Below are 22,594 nucleotides of genomic sequence, written 5' to 3'. Positions count from 1 at the left end.
GGCATTGAGTACTTTAATTTAATAAAGTCATGTTCACTCAACGCGCTGCGCTTTGGTCTCATTCGTCAGACGATCGTGACAGACAATTACTTTTTCACACAGGGAATTGGGTTTTGCGTAACTTTGTTTATGAAATAAATGAAATAAATATGTAATTGTTGTGTTATTTGTCCACTTATGTTCCCTTTATCTAATATTAGGTTTTGGTTGAAGATCTGATAACATTCAGTATCACAAATATGCGAAAGTAGAGAAAATTAGAAAGGGGGCAAATACTTTTTCATAGCACTGTATCTTCTGCTTGGATAGTTCCATCTGTGCCACTTACTTATTCTGACTTTAATTCCAGTTTGTCTACAAATTAATAATTGATATGTTGGATTCACGTATCCATCTCATCCAAAGAACAGGACTCAATCAAATCAAACTTTATAATATACGACAATTACTTGAAACAATTGAACATTATGAAACATCAAAGATACCAGGCCTGGTCTTCATAGCAGATTTTGAAAAGGTGTTTGATAAAGTACGATTGGAATTAATATATAAATGCCTGGATTACTTTAATTTCGGTGAATCTCTTATACAATGGGTTAAAGTTATGTACAGCATCCCCAGATGTAAAATAGTAAATAATGGTTACTTCTCAGAAAGTATTGAGCTTTTAAGAGGAGTAAAACAAGGCTGTCCGTTGTCTCCATATCTATTTATTATGGCCATTGAAATGCTAGCTATTAAAATTAGATCCAACAAGAACATCAAGGGGTTTGAAATCCAGGGGATAAAAACAAAAGTGTCAATGTACAGTGGGGAAAAAAGTATTTAGTCAGCCACCAATTGTGCATGTTCTCCCACTTAAAAAGATGAGAGAGGCCTGTAATTTTCATCATAGGTACACGTCAACTATGACAGACAAATTGAGAAAAGAAAATCCAGAAAATCACATTTTAGGATTTCTAATGAATTTATTTGCAAATTATGGTGGAAAATAAGTATTTGGTCAATAACAAAAGTTTCTCAATACTTTGTTATATACCCTTTGTTGGCAATGACACAGGTCAAACGTTTTCTGTAAGTCTTCACAAGGTTTTCACACACTGTTGCTGGTATTTTGGCCCATTCCTCCATGCAGATCTCCTCTAGAGCAGTGATGTTTTGGGGCTGTCGCTGGGCAACACAGACTTTCAACTCCCTCCAAAGATTTTCTATGGGGTTGAGATCTGGAGACTGGCTAGGCCACTCCAGGACCTTGAAATGCTTCTTACGAAGCCACTCCTTCGTTGCCCGGGCGGTGTGTTTGGGATCATTGTCATGCTGAAGACCCAGCCACGTTTCATCTTCAATGCCCTTGCTGATGGAAGGAGGTTTTCACTCAAAATCTCACGATACATGGCCCCATTTATTCTTTCCTTTACACGGATCAGTCGTCCTGGTCCCTTTGCAGAAAAACAGCCCCAAAGCATGATGTTTCCACCCCCATGCTTCACAGTAGGTATGGTGTTCTTTGGATGCAACTCAGCATTCTTTGTCCTCCAAACATGACGAGTTGAGTTTTTACCAAAAAGCTATTTTGGTTTCATCTGACCATATGACATTCTCCCAATCCTCTTCTGGATCATCCAAATGCACTCTAGCAAACTTCAGACGGGCCTGGACATGTACTGGCTTAAGCAGGGGGACACGTCTGGCACTGCAGGATTTGAGTCCCTGGCGGCGTAGTGTGTTTCTGATGGTAGGCTTTGTTACTTTGGTCCCAGCTCTCTGCAGGTCATTCACTAGGTCCCCCCGTGTGGTTCTGGGATTTTTGCTCACCGTTCTTGTGATCATTTTGACCCCACGGGGTGAGATCTTGCGTGGAGCCCCAGATCGAGGGAGATTATCAGTGGTCTTGTATGTCTTCCATTTCCTAATAATTGCTCCCACAGTTGATTTCTTCAAACCAAGCTGCTTACCTATTGCAGATTCAGTCTTCCCAGCCTGGTGCAGGTCTACAATTTTGTTTCTGGTGTCCTTTGACAGCTCTTTGGTCTTGGCCATAGTGGAGTTTGGAGTGTGATTGTTTGAGGTTGTGGACAGGTGTCTTTTATACTGATACAAGTTCAAACAGGTGCCATTAATACAGGTAACGAGTGGAGGACAGAGGAGCCTCTTAAAGAAGAAGTTACAGGTCTGTGAGAGCCAGAAATCGTTGCTTGTTTGTAGGTGACCAAATACTTATTTTCCACCATAATTTGCAAATAAATTCATAAAAAATCCTACAATGTGATTTTCTGGAGAAAAAAAATCTCAATTTGTCTGTCATAGTTGACGTGTACCTATGATGAAAATTACAGGCCTCTCTCATCTTTTTAAGTGGGAGAACTTGCACAATTGGTGGCTGACTAAATACTTTTTTCCCCCACTGTATGCCGATGACTCAAGTTTTTTCTTAAGTCCGCAATCTGGATCCCTGCACAGTCTCATTGAAGATCTTGATCACTTTTCTAGGCTCTCTGGACTAAAACCTAATTATGACAAGGGTACCATATTACGTATTGGATCGTTAAGACATAGTAAACAACACTACCTTGTTGTTTACCAATAAAATGGGCGGATGGTGAAGTAGACATACTTGGTATTCACATCTCAAAAAATATAAATGAACTGACCACAATCAATTTCAATAGAAAGTTTGCAAAAATAGATAAGATTCTGCAACCATGGAGAGGTAAATACTTACATTTCACTTACATAATCACATTGATTAACTCTTTGGTCCTATCACAGTTTACTTACTTACTAATGGCGCTGCCTACTCCAGACGACTCATTTTTTAAATCATATGAGCAAAAAATATTTAATTTTATCTGGAATGCTAAGCCAGACATAATTAAACGTGCCTATTTATATAATGAATATGAGTTTGGGGGGCTAAAATGATTAAATATTAAAGCTTTAAACCTCTCACTAAAAGCTTCACTCATACATACATAAGTTATAATTAAACCCAAAATGGTTCTCCAGTAGATTATTAAGAAAGGCTCATCCTTTGTTCAAAAATTGCCTTTTTGCCTATATACAGATTACAACTTCTCATTTACGACTATTTGAAAATGAAATTTTGTTGAAAGTATCTCCCTTTCTTAAACAAGCCATACAAAGCTGGTTACAGCTTTTCCTCCAGAAAAGATAGAACAAATATTACAAGAAATGTTATGGTTAAACTCAAATATACTGATTAATAAAAAAAACATTCTTAATGGAAAAAATGTTTAAAATTGGTATTATATTTATTAATGATATTATGAATAGAAATGGTGGAGTTATGTCAGATATGCAGCTATCGAAAATATATGGGAATGTCTGCTCAATCCAAACTTACAACCGACTGATTGCACCATTACCATAAAATGCAGGAGGCAAGTGAAAAAGGGAGAAGGTAGGGAACTTGTTTGCCTGCCATATATTACAGATACAAATTGGCTGAAAGGAATTGGCATAAATAGAAAAATATACCAGTTTCATTTGAGGACAAAAATGTTAACAGCTGCACCATACCGGTTGCAAAATAAATGGGAAGAGATTTTCGATGTACCGATTCCATGGCATGTGGTTTATGAACTGGTACAAAAAACAACACTTGATTCAACACTTCAAGTTTTATTGACACCAACAGAATGCTATATATATGGGGCATACAACAATCTCAGTTCTGTAGATTTTGCTGCGAAGAGAGAGAATCACTAGATCATTTATTCTGGTATTGCCCCTATGTAGCTTGTTTCTGGTCACAGGTTCAGGAATGGTAAAAAAATCACAACATTCACTTAAAATGAACCTTACAGGGCTCAGGGCTCCAGCTATGCATTTGTTTTACTAACTTGCTAGCTAAGTGTCTAGCTTGCAAGATCAAACTTCTTGGTTACAGCAGAGACAATCAATCCCCTCCTGGATCAAGATCCCTACTGGCAAAATGTTTTTTTTGTGTGTCAATTTAAAAACAAAAATAACGTTTGGAAATAAATAGCGACCTTGTGTGCACTGCCGGTAGTAACGGATACCGCGCTATGGTACAAGAACAGTATTGTAGCGACCCGCACAGACAGCTGTGTGTTATGTGTTAGGCTAGTAGATGGTTGTGTTGTACCTACCAGTACCCAGTGTTCGCGGGGTCCGACATGTCAATCAACCTGCTATCTGCCAATCACTGGAATGCCTGGAATGTTCTGATGCCGGGCATCCTGGCGGTTGGCGGAGTGGCGTGGAGGGGGGTTGGGCAGGGGGATGGAGCATTGGAAGTTAAGACCAGGTTTAGCCTTTGTTCTCTCTCTTTACGTCTGGGCTTCACAAGAGAAGGTCACGATTGGCTTGTGGGTTATCTTTCATTTATTTGGCGTGGGCTACGGCCAAACAGTAGCCTGTGTAAAGTTGGTTTAATAAACCGTCCATTCGTAAACTCAATCCTCTGTCTGGACAGTTGCTCTTTTATGATCTAGTCAGGTCATTACAGTATGAAAATCTGGATATCGCCCAACCCTATTGTACTCTAGCGGTAGTTATTCCTTAACTTAATGCACTCGGTACTGCAGTGATATTATCAGAATGTGGAGCCGTGTCGGTCAGAAATGTCAGAAACGCATACAGTCCTATGACAGAGCGGGAGATAATTCCCTGCTGAAAAAGTCCCACCAGAGACCAGATGCTTTGAAAAGCTTTTAACTGCAGTTATCCTGAAACCGTTCAGTTCAGCCCTGCAGGTTTAAAACAGCACGTGTATGCTTTGCTTTCAACAGACTTAAGTCAATAGTACTGTAGGCTAATGCCCAGCCCAGCCAAGTTTATACAGTCATCATCAGTTTCTGTTATTGACCTCTCTGCACAGTCTGTTTAACCACTTTGGGTTAGTCTGGTATTGTCCTGGGTGAATTTTGTTTCACTGTTGTGTACAATCGCTGTATTCTAATATACACACTACCATACCACTAACAATGAAGCAAAGTACTGATCATGTATTCTAAGTGCCTGAATATTGGAATGATGCCAGTGCTCAGTGGTAGGTAGCAGTACTGTAACATGGTCAGCCACAATCCTACATCTCATACATAGTCACTGTGGGGCAGCTCCAAGCCTTTACACAGGGACTCTGTGACAGAATGCTATAACACTGCCATAGAGAGACTGTGGGAAACGGAAAGAGAGAGGACCAGGCACCACAGTGATAACTTGGTCCCAGATCTTTTTGTGTAAATGACCATAGGAGTTGGCAAGAAAGCACAAAGCACAAACAGATCTGGTACCAGGCTACCACAATGATAGCTAAAACCTCTGAGGGTAGCCCTGACTGTACTGTACTGTAGGTTTGTATTTGTATTTATTAAGGATCCCCATTGGCTGCTGACAAGGCAGAAGCTACTCTTCCTGGGGTCCAGCAACATTAAGGCAGTTATATACAATTTAACATTTTATATTACATTACATTTCATAACACTTTTCACAACGCATTGTGTATGCCCTCAGGCCACTACTCTACTACCACATATCTACAATACAAAATCAATTTGTACATGTGTGTAGAGTGTGTGTCTTATGTGTAAGCGTGTGTCTGTGCATCACTTCACAGCCCCCGCTGTTCCATAAGGTGTATTTGTATCTGTTTTTTAAATGTGATTCCACTGCTTGCATCTGTTACCTGATGTGGAATAGAGTTCCATGTAGCCAATGCTTTATGTAGTACTGTACGCCTCCCATACTCTGTTCTGGACTTGTGAAGAGACCTCTGGTGGCATGTCTTGTGGGGTATGCATGGGTGTCCGAGCTGTGTGCTAGTAGTAGTTTAAACAGACAGCTCGGTGCATTCAGCATGTCAATACTTCTTACAAAAGCAAGTAGTGATGAAGTCAATCTCTCCTCTACTTTAAGCCATGAGAGTAGTCCAGTTGCGACAAAACTAGGGCCTGTAGGACCTGCCTTGTTGATAGTGTTGTTAAGAAGGCAGAGAAGCGCTTTATTATGGACAGACGTCTCCCTATCTTAGCTACTGTTGCATCAACATGTTTTGACCATGACAGTTTGCAATCCAGGGTTACTCTAAGCAGTTTAGTCTCCTCAACTTGCTCAATTTCCACATGATTCATTACAAGATTTAGTTGAGGTTTAGGGTTTAGTGAATGATTTGTCCCAAATACTATGCTTTTAGTTTTAGAAATATTTAGGACTAACTTATTTATTTCCACACATTCTGAAACTGACTGCAGCTCTTTGTTAAGTGTTGCAATGATTTCACTCACTGTAGTAGCTGACGTGTATAGTGTTGAGTCATCCGCATACATACACACAGGCTTTACTCAAGGCCAGTGACATGTCATTAGTAAAGATTGAAAAAAGTAAGGGGCCTAGACAGCTGCCCTAGGGAATTTCTGATTCTACCTGGATTATGTTGGAGAGGCTTCCATTAAAGAACACCCTCTGTGTTATGTTAGACAGATAACTCTTTATCCACAATATAGAAGGGGGTGTAAAGCCATAACACAGAATTTTGTCAGCAGCAGACTATGATCGATAATGTCAAAAGCAGCACTGAAGTCTAACAAAACAGCTCCCACAATATTTTTATTATCAATTTCTCTCAGCCAATCATCAGTAATTTGTGTAAGTGCCATGCATGTTGAATGTCCTTCCCTATAAGCGTGCTGAAAGTCTGTTGTCAATTTGTTTACTGTAAAATAGCATTATACAGTTGAAGTCGGAAGTCTACATACACCTTAGCCAAATACATTTAAACTCAGTTTTTCACAATTCCTGACATTTAATCCTAGTAAAAATTAACTGTTTTACGTCAGTTAGGATCACCACTTTATTTTAAGAATGTGAAATATCAGAATAATAGTAGAGAGAATAATTTATTTCAGCTTTTATTTCTTTCATCACATTCCCAGTGGGTCAGAAGTTTACATACACTCAATTAGTATTTGGTAGCATTGCCTTTAAATAGTTTAACTTGGGTCAAACATTTCAGGTAGCCTTCCACAAGCTTCCGACAATAAGTTGGGTGAATTTTGGCCCATTCCTCCTGACAGAGCTGGTGTAACTGAGTCAGGTTTGTAGGCCTCCTTGCTCGCACACGCTTTTTCAGTTCTGCCCACAAATGTTCTATAGGATTGAGGTCAGGGCTTTGTGATGGCCACTCCAATACCTTGACTTTGTTGTCCTTAAGCCATTTTGCCACAACTTTAGAAGTATGCTTGGGGTCATTGTCCATTTGGAAGACCCATTTGCGACCAAGCTTTAACTTCCTGACTGATGTCTTGATATGTTGCTTCAATATATCCACATAATTTTCCTTCCTCATGATGCCATCTATTTTGTGAAGTGCTCCAGTCCCTCCTGCAGCAAAGCACCCCCACAGCATGATGCTGCCACCCCCGTGCTTCATGGTTGGGATGGTGTTCTTCGGCTTGTAAGCGACCCCCTTTTTCCTCCAAACATGACGATGGTCATTATGGCCAAACAGTTCTATTTTTGTTTCATCAGACCAGAGGACATTTCTCCAAAAAGTACGATCTTTGTCCCCATGTGCAGTTGCAAACCGTAGTCTGGCTTTTTTATGGCGGTTTTGGAGCAGTGGCTTCTTCCTTGCTGAGTGGCCTTTCAGGTTATGTCGATATAAGTCTTGTTTTACTGTGGATATAGATACTTTTGTACCTGTTTCCTCCAGCATCTTCACAAGGTCCTTTGCTGTTGTTCTGGGATTGATTTGCACTTTTCACACCAAAGGTTGTTCATCTCAAGGAGACCGAATGCGTCTCCTTCCTGAGCGGTATGCCGGCTGCGTGGTCCCATGGTGTTTATACTTGCGTACTATTGTTTGTACAGATGAACGTGGTACCTTCAGGCATTTGGAAATTGCTCCCAAGGATGAACCAGACAAAAGGAGGTCAACAATTTTTTTTCTGAAGTCTTGGCTGATTTCTTTGGATTTTCCCATGATGTCAAGCAAAGAGGCACTGAGTTTGAAGGGTAGGCCTTGAAATACATCCACAGGTACACATCCAATTGACTCAAATGATGTCAATTAGCCTATCAGAAGCTTCTGAAGCCATGACATCATTTTCTGGAATTTTCCAAGCTGTTTAAAGGCACAGTCAACTTAGTGTATGTAAACTTCTGACCCACTGGAATTGTGATACAGTGAATTATAAGTGAAATAATCTGTCTGTAAATAATTGTTGGAAAAATGACTTGTGTCATGCACAAAGTAGATGTCCTAACCGACTTGCCAAAACTATAGTTTGTTAACAAGAAATTTGCGGAGTGGTTGAAAAACAAGTTTTAATGACTCCAACCTAAGTGTATGTAAACTTCCGACTTCAACTGTATCTGGTGAAACACAATTTTTTCCAAAAGTGTACTAAGGGTTGGTAACAGGCTGATTGGTCGGCTATATGAGCCAGTAAAAGGGGCTTTACTATTCTTGGGTAGTGGAATGACTTTTGCTTCCCTCCAGGTCTGAGGGCACACACTGTATTGTAGGCTTAGATTGAAGATATGGCAAATAGGAGTGGCAATATCTTCCGCTATTATCCATCCAAGTTGTCAGACCCAGGTGGCTTATCATTGTTGATAGACAACAACCAAAAAATTCACCTGTTCCACACTCACTTTTCGGAAATCAAAATTACAATGCTTGTCTTTCATAATTTGGTCAGTTATACTTGGATGTGTAGTGTCGGCATTTGTTGCTGGTATGTCATGCCTAAGTTTGCTAATTTTGCAGATTAAAAAAATAATTAAAGTAGTTGGCAATATCAGTGGGTTTTGTGATGAATGAGCCATCTCATTCAATGAATAATGGAGCTGAGTTTGCCTTTCTGCCCAAAATTTCATTTGAGGTGCTCCAAAGCTTTTTACTATAATTCTTTATATCATTTATCTTTGTTTCATAGTATAGTTTCTTCTTTTTTTAAATTCAGTTATGTCACATTATTTCTCAATTTGCAGTACGTTTGCCAATCGGTCATGCAGCCAGACTTATTTGCCATTCCTTTTGCCTCATTCCTCTAAACCATACACATTTTCAATTCCTCATCAATCCACAGGGATTTAACCGTTTGTACAGTCATTTTCTTAATGGGTGCAACTTATTAGTAACTGGAATAAGCAATTTCATAAATGTGTCAAGTGCAGCGTCTGGTTGCTCCCCATTACACACCACAGACCAGCAAATAATCTTTACATCATCAACATAGGAATCACCACAACTTATTGTATGACCTCTTATACACTATATTAGGCCCAGCCTTTGGAACTTTGGTTTACCTAGATATGGCTACTATATTGTGTTCCCTATATTCCATGGATTTGGATACAGCTTTAAAGCAGGCCTTTATTGACCCTTCTCTCTATGGGTTCCTCCTGCTGTAAATGTCACCAGTGACCCTGTATCAAGGGTTATTCCATGCCCTTGTTGACCCCTCTCTCTCTGTGTGTCTGTCTGTTCAAATAAAATAAAATAAAATGTTATTTGCCACATGCGCCGAATACAACAGGTGAAATGCTTACTTACAAGCCCTTAACCAACAATGCAGTTTTTAAGAAAAAAAAAAAGTGTTAAGTAAAAGATAGATAAATAAAAAATAGCAAATAATTAAAGAGCAGCAGTAAAATAAAATAACAGAATGGAGGATATATACAGGGGGTACCGGTACAGAGTCAATGTGCGGGGGCACCGGTTAGTCGAGTAATATTGAGGTAATATGTACATGCGGGAGTTAAAGTGACTATGCGTAAATAATAAACAGAGTAGCAGCAGTGTAAAAGAGGGGGTTGGGGTGGGTGGGCAATGCAAATAGTCTGGGTAGCCATGATTAGCTGTTCAGGAGTCTTATGTCTTGGGGGTAGAAGCTGTTAAGAAGCCTTTTGGACCTAGACTTGGCGCTCCGGTACCGCTTGCCGTGCGGTAGCAGAGAGAACAGTCTATGACTAGGGTGGCTGGAGTCTTTGACCATTTTTAGGGCCTTCCTCTGACACCGCCTGGTATAGAGGTCCTGGATGGCAGGAAGCTTGGCCCCAGTGATGTACTGGGCCATACGCACTACCCTCTGTAGTGCCTTGCAGTCGGAGGCCGAGCAGTTGCCATACCAGGCGGTGATGCAACCAGTCAGGATGCTCTCGATGGTGCAGCTGTAGAACTTTTTGAGGACCCATGCCAAATATTTACAGTCTCCTGACGGGGAATAGGCTTTGTCGTGCCCTCTTCACGACTGTCTTGGTGTGTTTGGACCATGATAGTTTGTTGGTGATGTGGACACCAAGGAACTTGAAGCTCTCAACCTGTACCACTACAGCCCGATCGATGAGAATGGGGGCGTGCTCAGTCCTCTTTTTGTTCCTGTAGTCCACAATCATCTCCTTTGTCTTGATCACGTTGAGGGAGAGGTTGTTATCCTGGCACCACACGGCCAGGTCTCTGACCTCCTCCCTATAGGGTTTCTGGGATAATGGTGTTGATGACTCCTGAGTGGCGCAGTGGTCTAAGGCACTGCATCGCAGTGCTAACTGTGCCACTAGAGATCCTGGTTCGAATCCAGGCTCTGTCGCAGCCGGCCGCGACCGGGAGACTCATGGGCGGCGCACAATTGGCCCAGCATCGTCTAGGGTAGGGGAGGGAATGGCCGGCAGGGATGTAGCTCAGTTTATAGAGCATGGCGTTTGCAACGCCAGGGTTGTGGGTTCGATTCCCACGGGGGGCCAGTATAAAAAAAATATGTAATCACTAACTGTAAGTCGCTCTGGATAAGAGCGTCTGCTAAATGACTAAAAAAAAAAAAAAAAAAAAAATGTGTGCCATGACCAGCCTTTCAAAGCACTTCATGGCTACAGACGTGAGTGCTATGTGTCGGTAGTCATTTAGGCAGGTTATCTTAGTGTTCTTGGGCACAGGGACTATGGTGGACTGCTTGAAACATGTTGGTATTACAGACTCAGTCAGGGACATGTTGAAAATGTCAGTGAAGACACTTGCCAGTTGGTCAGCGCATGCTCTGAGTACACGTCCTGGTAATCTGTCTGGCCCTGCGGCCTTGTGAATGTTGACCTGCTTAAAAGTCTTACTCACATCGGCTACGTAGAGCGTGATCACATAGTCATCCAGAACAGCTGATGCTCTCATGCATGCTTCAGTGTTGCTTGCCTCGAAGCGAGCATGGAAGTGATTTAGCTCATCTGGTAGGCTTGTGTCACTGGGCAGATCGCGGCTGTGCTTCCCTTTGTAGTCTGTAATAGTTTTCAAGCTCTGCCACATCCGACGAGCGTCAGAGCCGGTGTAGTACGATTCAATCTTAGTCCTGTATTGACTCTTTGCCTGTTTGATGGTTCGTCAGAGGGCATAGCGGGATTTCTTATAAGCGTCTGGGTTAGAAAGCGGCAGCTCTACCCTTTAGCTCAGTGCGGATGTTGCCTGTAATCCATGGCTTCTGGTTGGGGTATGTACATACGGTCACTGTGGGGATGACGTCATCGATGCAGTTATTGATGAAGCCAGTGACTGATGTGGTGTACTCCTCAATGCTATCGGAAGAATCCCGGAACATATTCCAATCTGTGCTAGCAAAACAGTCCTGTAGTTTAGCATCTGCGTCATCTGACCACTTCCTTATTAACTGAGTCACTGGTGCTTCCTGCTTTAGTTTTTGCTTATAGGCAGGAATCAGGATTTGCCAAATGGAGGGCGAGGGAGAGTAAAGGTGATCTAGAGTTTTTTTTTTTTTTTTCTGGTTGCACATTTAACATGCTGGTAGAAATTAGGTAGAACGGATGTAAGTTTCCCTGCATTAAAGTCCCCGGCCACTAGGAGCGCTGCCTCTAGATGAGCGTTTTCCTGTTTACTTATGGCCTTATACAGCTCATTAAGTGCAATCTTAGTGCCAGCATCAAGTTTTTGGTGGTAAATAGACAGCTACGAAAAATATATATGAAAACTCTCTTAGTAAATAGTGTGGTCTACAGCTTATCATGAGATACTCTACCTCAGGCGAGCAAAACCTCGATACTTCCTTAGTATTAGTTCCTCCTCCTTCAGGGTGTGCGTCGTCTGGAACTGGGGGAGCTCTACTTTGACGTGAGCCTGCTGCTGTGGTGTGGTGCACTGGTCTACCTAACAGCTAACGGTATCTGCTCTGCCTACGTCCCCATGCTCATGGTGGCATTCCCTCTGGTCACCAAGCTGCTCCTTGCCAGGAAGTTCAAACTCCGAGGTAAAGAGACTTGAGTGGTCAAAACATTGTACATTGTACCACACTGTACCTGGTTCTGTGTTACATATTTATAACTTTTATTTGAATTTGTCTCCCATGAGGAAGTTCCTTTTCATTAAAAATAAATTATTACTGGTTAGTGTTGGATACTAGGGTTGGGCGATATTTGGGGAAACGTCTTCTACGATATGCTACTCCAAATATCGCGATATCCAATATAATTGTTTTGCACCGTTAATGACTAAATCATTTTAAAAAACGTATTTACAATATTATAGTCACATTCTCATTAAATAATATTTGTGTAACAAAACAATAAGGCTTAGTTAATTCATTTAGACTTAATTTTCAACATATCGATACAGCCTAACTGATAAAACAACACAGTTTTTATTTGTAAAGTTCAAATGGAATATAGTCTTTCTTGCACATCATATCATGATATTGGCCCAACCCTACTGGATACTGTTAAATGCTCCCATTGTTATTATTAAGGGTGATGTTTAATCAGAAGGTCTTTGTCAGTTCATTTTCACAGCTCAGCAACAATACTGATACATTGATGTGTCTCGCCAGGATTGTTTTTTTAAATTGAATGGCAGGAATTGTTATTATTCTGGCTCTTAATATGTCCCTCCTGTCCTGCTTTGGTCCAGGTGCATCTGTGAATTACTCTGTGCTCTACCAGCTGGGTTAGGGTTAGTTAATGTAAATGTATCTCTCCTGTGTATATCTCCAGGTGTGTCGGTGAAGTACTATGTGCTCTACCAGCTGGGTCTGGCTCTGCCATATGTCCACTTCATGTTCCTGATCTGGGTGGTGTTTGAGATCTTCACGCCCATCCTGGGGCGCAGCGGCACAGCGATCCACCCTGACGTGGTCCTGGCCACCCTCGTTACCCTCACCATACTCTTCCTCTCCTCCTTCTTTGTCAGTACAGTTACTGTACCTCTTTAGCATAAGATAAAACAACTAAACTGTCCTGTTTCAAGTGTATCTTAGTGCTCCTAAATGGGATGACAGGTAAACCACTGTGCTTTTAAGCCTCTCTTTCTCGCTCTGTTCTCTTCTCTCTTCTCTTCTCTCCCCCAGCTCCACTTTATCTACCTGGCCAGGTCTACTAAGTGGCTGTTGTCAGGTCTGGGAACAGTGTTTACTGTGTTTCTGTTACTTGTATCCTGTGGTCTGTTCTTCCCCTACACAGCAGACCCCTCCGGCCCACGCCCCAAACGGGTCTTCATCCAGGTGAGACCATCTGAGGCACTTTCTGCTTACACAAACACACCTGACAGATTTTTATTTAACCTTATTTATCCAGGCATGTCAGTTAATAACAAATAATTATTTACATTTTATTCATTAATGCTTTAGATAGGGATAGATGCAAACATGTTGACACATTGAATAAACGATTATCGGATGCGTTGCACCCCCGCCCCAAAGCATACCACTCGTACCTTCCATGGTCTGGATGGCCAGGTGGAGAGTAGAGACTCAGGTCTGTGGATCAACAGCTTAGACTACACTGGCATGCAGCACATCACGCCTATCATACCAGAGATCAATGATACCATCAAGGCCAATTGTCAGGAGGACATGCCTTTCTGTGGCTACCCCTGGTTCAAATCTGTCAAGTAAGTCACACCCACAGAATTAAATGGAATATTTATTATAATTCTAATATATTTTATGTATTATATTGTATCTCTGTGGTCCCACCTGACCTGACTACTCTGCTCTGTTTATAAACTCAGCAAAAAAAGAAACGTCCCTTTTTCAGGACCCTGTCTTTCAAAGATAATTAGTAAAAATCCAAATAACTTCACAGATCTTCATTGTAAAGGGTTTAAACACTGTTTCCCATGCTTGTTCAATGAACAATAAACAATTAATGAACATGCACCTGTGGAACGGTCGTTAAGACACTAACATCTTACAGACGGTAGGCAATTAAGGTCACAGTTATGAAAACTTAGGACACTAAAGAGGCCTTTCTACTGACACCAAAAGAAAGATGCCCAGGGTCCCTGCTCATCTGCGTGAACGTGCCTTAGGCATGCTGCAAGGAGGCATGAGGACTGCAGATGTGGCCAGGGCAATAAATTGCAATGTTCATACTGTGAGACGCCTAAGACAGCGCTACAGGGAGACAGGATGGACAGCTGATCGTCCTCGCAGTGGCAGACCACGTGTAACAACACCTGCACAGGATCGGTACATCCGAACATCACACCTGCGGGACAGGTACAGGATGGCAACAACAACTGCCCGAGTTACACCAGGAATGCACAATCCCTCCATCAGTGCTCAGACTGTCCGCAATAGGCTGAGAGAGGCTGCTTGTAGGCCTGTTGTAAGGCAGGTCCTCACCAGACATCACCGGCAACAACGTCGCCTATGGGCACAAACCCACCGTCGCTGGACCAGACAGGATTGGCAAAATGTGCTCTTCACTGATGAGTCGCGGTTTTGTCTCACCAGGGGTGATGGTCGGATTCACATTTATCGTCAAAGGAATGAGCGTTACACCGAGGCCTGTACTCTGGAACGGGATTGATTTGGAGGTGGAGGGTCCGTCATGGTCTGGGGCGGTGTGTCACAGCATCATTGGACTGAGCTTGTTGTCATTGCAGGCAATCTCTATGCTGTGCGTTACAGGGAAGACATCTTCCTCCCTCATGTGGTACCCTTCCTGCAGGCTCATCCTGACATGACCCTCTAGCATGACAATGCCACCAGCCATACTGCTCGTTCTGTGCTTGATTTCCTGCAAGACAGGAATGTCAGTGTTCTGCCATGGCCAGCGAAGAGCCCGGATCGCAATCCCATTGAGCACGTCTGGGACCTGTTGGATCGGAGGGTGAGGGCTAGGGCCATTCCCCCCAGAAATGTCTGGGAACTTGCAGGTGCCTTGGTGGAAGAGTGGGGTAACATCTCACAGCAAGAACTGGCAAATCTGGTGCAGTCCATGAAAATGAGATGCACTGCAGTACTTAATGCAGCTGGTGGCCACACCAGATACTGACTGTTACTTTTGATTTTGACCCCCCCCCCCTTTGTTCAGGGACACATTATTCCATTTATGTTAGTCACGTCTGTGGAACTTGTTCAGTTTATGTCTCAGTTGTTGAATCTTGTTATGTTCATACAAAAATGTATACATGTTAAGTTTGCTGAAAATAAATGCAGTTGACAGTGAGAGGACATTTCTTTTTTTGCTGAGTTTAGTTATGTTGCTGATGATGGATTTAGTGGTATGCCAATTTGTTGTTTATGACTTGATGATGCACTGTCCATATAGTTAGGCAGATCATATCTTTTACTTGTGTTTTATATTGTATTACATCGGATTGTATGTATGTTTCTGCATATGTACCAAGATGTTCAAATAAACCTAAACTTAACCTAAACCTGGTGGTATACAGATACAGTACCAGTCAAAAGTTTGGACACACCTACTCATTACAGGGTTTTTCTTTATTTGACTATTTCCTACATTGTAGACTAATAGTGAAGACATCAAAACTATGAAATAACACATATGGAATCATGTAGTAACCAAAAAAGTGTTCAACAAATCAAAATATATTTTATATTTGAGATTCTTCAAATAGCCACCCTTTGCCTTGATGACGGCTTTGCACACTCTTGGCATTCTCTCAACTAGCTTCATGAGGTAATCACCTGGAATGCATTTCAATTAACAGGTGTGCCTTGTTAAAAGTTAACTTGTGGAATTTATTTCCTTCTTAATGCATTTGATTCAATCAGTTGTGTTGTGACAAGGTAGGGGTGGTATACAGAAGATATTTGGTAAAAGACCAAGTCCATATTATGGCAAGAACAGCTCAAATAAGCAAAGAGAAACAACAGTCCATCATTACTTTAAGGCATGAAGGTCAGTCAATCCGGAACATTTCAAGAACTTTGAAAATTTCTTCAAGTGCAGTTGCAAAAACCATGAAGCACTATGATGAAACTGGCTCTCATGAGGACCGCCACAGGAAAGGAAGACCCAGAGTTACCTCTGCTGCAGAGGATAAGTTCATTAAAGTTAACTGCTCCTCAGATTGCAGCCCAAATAAATGCTTCACAGAGTTCAAGTAACAGACACATCTCAACATCAACTGTTCAGAGGAGACTGCGTGAATCATCAGGCCTTCATGGTCGAATTGCTGCAAAGAAACCACTACTAAAGGACACCACTAAGGAGTAGAGACTTGCTTGGGCCAAGAAACATGAGCAATGGCCATTAGACCGGTGGAAATCTGTCCTTTCGTCTGATGAGTCCAAATGTGAGATTTTTGGTTCCAATCGGCGTGTCTTTGTGAGACGCAGAGTAGGTTAACGGATGATCTCCGCATGTGTGGTTCCCACCGTGAAGCATGGAGGAGGGGGTGTGATGGTGTGGGGGTGTTTTGCTGGTGACACTGTCTGTGATTTATTTAGAATTCAGGGCACACTTAACCAGCATGGCTACCACAGCATTCTGCAGCGATACGCCTTCCCATCTGGTTTGCGCTTAGTGGGACTATCATTTGTTTTTCAACAGGACAATGACCCAACACACCTCCAGGCTGTGTAAGGGCTATTTGACCAAGAAGGAGAGTGATGGAGTGCTTCATCAGATGACCTGGCCTCCTTAATCACCCAACCTCAACCGAATTGAGATGTTTTGGGATGAGTTGGACCGCAGAGTGAAGGAAAAGCAGCCAACAAGTGCTCAGCATATGTGGGAACTCCTTCAAGACTGTTGGAAAAGCATTCCTCATGAAGCTGGTTGAGAGAATGCCAAGAGTGTGCAAAGCTGTCATCAAGGCAAAGGGTGGCTACTTTGAAGAATCTCAAATATAAAATATATTTTGATTTGTTTAACTTTTTTGGTTACTACATGATTCCATGTGTGTTATTACATAGTTTTGATGTCTTCACTATTATTCTACAATGTAGAAAATAGTGATAATAAAGAAAAACCTTTGAATGAGTAGGTGTGTCCAAACTTTTGACTGGTATTGTATATACTTAAAAAGAAAGACATGAGCTGTTTAAAATGTTACTGTATTATGCACATACCATATTTATTTTGTTGGAACACTTTCTGGCAAATTTTGACTGGTTCAGCAAAAAATTAAAATAAATAAGCTGTACACATTTTTTGTTATTAATTTTCTGGTTTTCAGGGACAACTGGTACCTCCCGGCCCCTGAGGTCTTTCCTAAGTCTCCTGTGGAGTTTCAGCTCCTTTCTAAAGACAAGACGACAAAATGGGGAACAGTTAAGATGACTTTTGAAGTCAAAGGTGAGATGTCCCTTTATCCTCTAATCCTCCGCACATACCTTCTATAAGATCCAATACCCCCCCAGCACTTTCCAAATATTTTTTTTAAATGGCACTACCCTCATGTGTGACTAGATCCCATAGGTTGTCACCTCATGTGGTCAGGATTAACTCCTGACCCTACAGTTCATTCGGAAAGTATTCAGACCCCTTGACTTTTTCCACATTTTGTTACGTTACAGCCTAATTTTAAAATTGATTAAATTGTTTTGTTTTTCCTCATCAATCTACACACAATACCCCATAATGACTAAGCAAAAACAGGTTTTTAGAAATCTTTGCAAATTTATTTAAAAAAATAAGAAACTGAAATATCCCTTTACATAAGTATTCAGACCCTTTACTCAGTATTTTGTTGAAGCACCTTTGGCAGCGATTACAGCCTCGAGTCTTCTTGGGTATGACGCTACAAGCTTGGCACACCTGTATTTGGGGAGTTTCTCCCATTCTTCTCTGCAGATCCTCTCAAGCTCTGTCAGGTTGGATGGGGAGCGTCTCTGCACAGCTATTTTCAGGTCTCTCCAGAGATGTACCGATCGGGTTCAAGTCTGCGCTCTGGTTAAGCCACTCAAGGACATTCAGAGACTTGTCCCGAAGCCACTCCTGCGTTGTCTTGTCAGTGTGCTTAGGGTCGTTGTCCTGTTGGAAGGTAAACCTTCGCCCCAGTCTGAGGTCCTGAGCGCTCTGGAGCAGGTTTTCATCAAGGATCTCTCTGTACTTTGCTCCGTTCATCTTTCCCTCGATCCTGTTGGTGCAGTGCTGCAGAGATGGTTGTCCTTCTGGAAGGTTCTCCCATCTCCACAGAGGAACTCTGGAGCTCAGTCAGTGACCATCTGGTTCTTGGTCACCTCCCTGATCAAGGCCCTTCTCCCCTGATTGCTCAGTTTGGCAGGGTGCCCAGCTCTAGGAAGAGTCTTGATTGTTCCAAACTTCTTCCATTGAAGAACGATGGAGGCCACTGTGTTCTTGGACCTTCAATGCTGCAGAAATGTTTTGGTACCCTTCCCCAGATCTGTGCCTCGACACAATCCTGTCTCTGAGCTTTACGGACAATTCCTTCAACCTCATGGCTTGGTTTTTGCTCTGACATGCAAGGTCAACTGTGGGACCTTTATTTTGACAGGTGTGTGCCTTTCCAAATCATGTCCAATCAATTGAATTTACCACAGGTGGACTCCAATGAAGTTGTAGAAACATCTCAAGGATGATCAATAGAAACAGGATGCACCTGAGCTCAATTTCGAGTCTCATAGCAAAGGATCTGAATACTTATGTAAATAAGTTATTTCTGTTTTTTGCACAAAAAAATACAAACCTTTGTCATTATGGGCTATTGTGTGTAGATTGAGGGGAAGAAAATAATGTAATCCATTTTAGAATGTGGAAAAAGTCAAGGCTTCTGAATACTTTACGAATGCAATCTACACCCAATGTCCCATAATGACAAAGCGAAAACAGGTTTCTAGAAATTGCTGCCAATATATTACAAATAAAAAACAGAAATACCTTATTTGCATAAGTATTCAGACCCATTGCTATGAGACTCGAAATTGAGCTCAGGTGCATCCTGTTTCCATTGATCTGCTCCAGAGCGCTCAGAACCTCAGACTGGGGCAAAGGTTCACCTTCCAACAGGACAACGACCCTAAGCACACAGCCAAGACAAAACAGGATTGGCTTCGGGACAAGTCTCTGAATGTCCTTGAGTGGCCCAGCCAGAGCCCGGACTTGAACCCGATCATTATTATTATTTATAAATTAGCCAAACATTTCTACAAACTTGTTTTTGCTTTGTCCTTATGGGGTATTGTGTGTAGATTGATGAGGGAAAAAAACACTTTTATCCATTGTAGAATAAAGCTGTAACATAACAAAGTGGAAAAAGTAATGGGGTCTGAATACTTTCTGAATTCACTGTGTGTGTGTCCTCCAGGTCCCAGCCACATGTCCCTCTACCTCATGCTCCACCGAGGGGCCTCTCTGTCTAGCTGGTCGTTTGGGGACAGCACCCCCCACTTTAACCTGGCTGGAGAGTACCTCATATTCTACACCCACGGCCTGGACGCCCCCGCCTGGAACTTCTGGTTCGAAATACAGGTACTGACTATTAGGGATTTAAGGTTCCAAGCAGGCAAAGCTGGTGACAATCAGAACTGGTTGTTATCTGGTTGTAATGACATCATTTGGACCAGTTTTGCCTGCTGGGTTAGCTCTTAGTTTCAAACATTCCTTTTTTCATGCACAATGTATTTTCAAAAGCTTGACAGGAATTTGTGCACATTAACCTTTGTAGGAATGTTTGTATTGTGCACAGTGTACATATCATTGTGTGTATATTTATATATTGTCCATATATGTTTGTGTCTGTATTTCTCCTCTATAGCCTCCCAGAGAGGAGGACCCGTTGGGCCCAGAGGGGATGATCTCAGTAGCCATCTCATCTAATTACTGCTTTGGAGAGGACCAGAGGACTGTTCAGCTAGACGACATGCTACAGAGGTTCCCCAAGTGGGCCTTCCCCTCTTCCTGGGTCTCCACCTATCACATGTACCGATACTGACACCTAGAATTATCATATGTACCGATGCTGAGATACTGGGCCCGTTGGGCCTGCTTCCCCTCCACACTTTTTTATATATAGTAACAGTAGGACTAACTTACTGACAAAGGCATGGTCCACCGGAGTTTTCCTTTTTTGTGGGATTAGGGGTAGTTAAGGCGTTGTTTTTTTTAACTCTCTCTGCCGAACTGTTTTGTATCAATGGCCTTGCATTTTCTACCTCCTGCCAGCTCTGTCAACAAGCACGAGGTCAAAAGCATCAGTCTTTAGCATCACTATCTATATTTTCAGTTAAAAGGCTACAGTGCCTTTAGATGGATGGTTATATCTCTAGCATCTCTGGTTCTGACCTTTCCAGGGCCAAGCTTAAAGGGACAATTCACTTTTATTTAAAGTTTTGCTTATTTTACACTTCCCTAGGGTGTATTTGTTTCCTTCAAACTGTTTCTTATTTTAAAAAATGTTTAATGGGTTGAAAGAATGAATGTTACTGTGTGAATTAAATGGTCATGTTTGGATTGTTCAAGAGTTCATAAAGAGCTATGAATTTTGATATATTTTATTGTACTGCAAGTGCTATGGATTTATTGTTACAGGGAAACTGTGGGTATTTGAGGAAACGGCACAAGGGTGGGCTCCTATCTTTTAAATATAGTTGATTAGAATCTGGCTGTCTTTTCCTGTCTTTTGTTTAACTAGCAAAGTGCAAAGAAATGTTAATTCAGGTTGGGCATGAGTTTTTGCTTGAATTTGGTTAAAAGGACAGTGAATTCGTTCATACTTTGAGAACTTGCTCTTGTGTATCAGATCACAATTTTCTCTCATAGAGATTATTCTGAACTGAAGACACGCGTTACCACGTTGTTTTAGCCTATTGGTGACAGTCATACTCTATAATTCTGTAATGTATCATTTATTTCATGTACACTAATTGTTTGTGTCAATTCTTTCATGACTAATACATCCTATTAGTTGAATAGAGTAACTGCATTCCTCGTTTTACAGAGTAATTCTTTAGTTGACCATACGCTTATAATTTAGAAGGTCTATTGGTAGTTGTTATAGACACTATACACATGGCATATTCTGGGGTACCACCTTGACATCTCTGATCTGCTTGCCTCAATAAATGAATGCTAGAACATTGGTTTCCAGGATTAGCTATTTGTATCTCGTCTCTTCATAATTGCATAACGGTGCAAGTTAGACACATACATGCTCATTATAGTCATCCTGAGTCGGTGATGCAATGATTCGCTATCTTGCTAGATCCTCCAGAGACACACATGGGCTGTTGCATTTATTCACATAATAATGGAGTCAGATTGATAAATGTAGTTTATTATATTAAACCAAATTTCTAAATATGGTTGGATAATTTCAATCAAACTTCATAATGGTGACCCCTCATCCTCAGTCAATGGGGATTACCAACAATGTACACTACTGCTTTATACCTGACCACGTTTTTTAAGGTTACGCCTATTCCTTGTAAATATTAGGCTATATGTATTGAGTATAATTAAGAAAATGTATAGACAAGGGGGGAATGTGTGGCGAAAACGCACTAAAGGCATGTTTCTGTCTCCCGACAAATTGTGCGCATTTATTGTGTCATTGTGTGAATTGTTTAGGCTACCCTTTGTTGGTTAATGTTGATACATTTCCCATTATATCACCACCAGCAAATGTGAACCGTTAATTCCGTTTTTTATCATCTACAATGTTGATTTACGGTAATTTCTGTTAATGCAATTTAAACTTCTACACTTGATCAACAAGTTTTGTTTTATTTCATAACATTAACGACTTTTGTCAATTTCTTAATTGTTTTCTAAATGTTTATCTTTTGTTTGCATGTGATCATACCTCAGCACGAATAAAAGGTTACTTTGCCTGCTTGCAAATGTGTGCTAAAATGGGGATGTTTCATAGTATTTCTGATTATCTTAACTCAATTAACTTTTTTTTTTTTTTTTACAGAAAACCACGGAACCACAACTGCAATATAGGCCTGCACTCAGAAAAAAAGGTGCTATCTAGAACCTAAAAATATTATTCCGCTGTCGCCATAGGAGAACACTTTTTGGTTCCAGGTAGAACCCCTTCTGTGCCTATGTAGAACCATTTTGGGTTCCATTCCACAGAGGGTTCTACGTGGAACCCAAAAGGGTTGTTACTGGAACCAAAAATGGTTCTACTTTGGTGACAGCCAAAGAACCCTGTTGGAACCCCTTTTTTGAAGAGTGTACTCAACAAGTTTAACCTGTTCAGTTTACACCATTTCATTCCGTACTCAAACGTCTGCCTGGTATTCAAGATAAAACGCAACATAGCATCACCACCTTTGAAGGTTTTTGTCAAACTCTGCTCTAACTTAAATAGCAGTTCCAAGAACCTCCACCAGGGGGGGGACTGTAGCATCCTCAAATGGACAAAAAGAGACACGAGGGCACCCCACAC

At 41.5% G+C, this 22,594-nt stretch overlaps 1 protein-coding gene across 2 annotated transcripts in view; it reads left to right on the top strand.

Annotated features, from left to right (window-relative positions):
* LOC121582882 (endoplasmic reticulum metallopeptidase 1) overlaps positions 1-21,291 on the top strand; it is a 68,099-nt gene extending 46,808 nt beyond the window's left edge. For both annotated transcript variants that reach the window (XM_041899035.2, XM_041899036.2), the window contains 7 exons: positions 12,059-12,233; positions 12,973-13,163; positions 13,326-13,478; positions 13,677-13,867; positions 17,414-17,532; positions 19,505-19,668; positions 19,955-21,291. In XM_041899035.2, the coding sequence (XP_041754969.1) occupies positions 12,059-12,233; positions 12,973-13,163; positions 13,326-13,478; positions 13,677-13,867; positions 17,414-17,532; positions 19,505-19,668; positions 19,955-20,131 (1,170 nt within the window). In that variant the 3' untranslated portion in view covers positions 20,132-21,291. The remainder of the gene's footprint in view (positions 1-12,058; positions 12,234-12,972; positions 13,164-13,325; positions 13,479-13,676; positions 13,868-17,413; positions 17,533-19,504; positions 19,669-19,954) is intronic.
* Positions 21,292-22,594: the final 1,303 nt, after the last annotated feature.

Source organism: Coregonus clupeaformis, chromosome 15 (assembly GCF_020615455.1).
Source record: "Coregonus clupeaformis isolate EN_2021a chromosome 15, ASM2061545v1, whole genome shotgun sequence".
Lineage (NCBI taxonomy): Eukaryota > Metazoa > Chordata > Actinopteri > Salmoniformes > Salmonidae > Coregonus > Coregonus clupeaformis.
The sequence above is the reverse complement of the archived record's forward strand: the minus strand, read 5'-3'. Positions and strand labels throughout refer to the sequence as shown.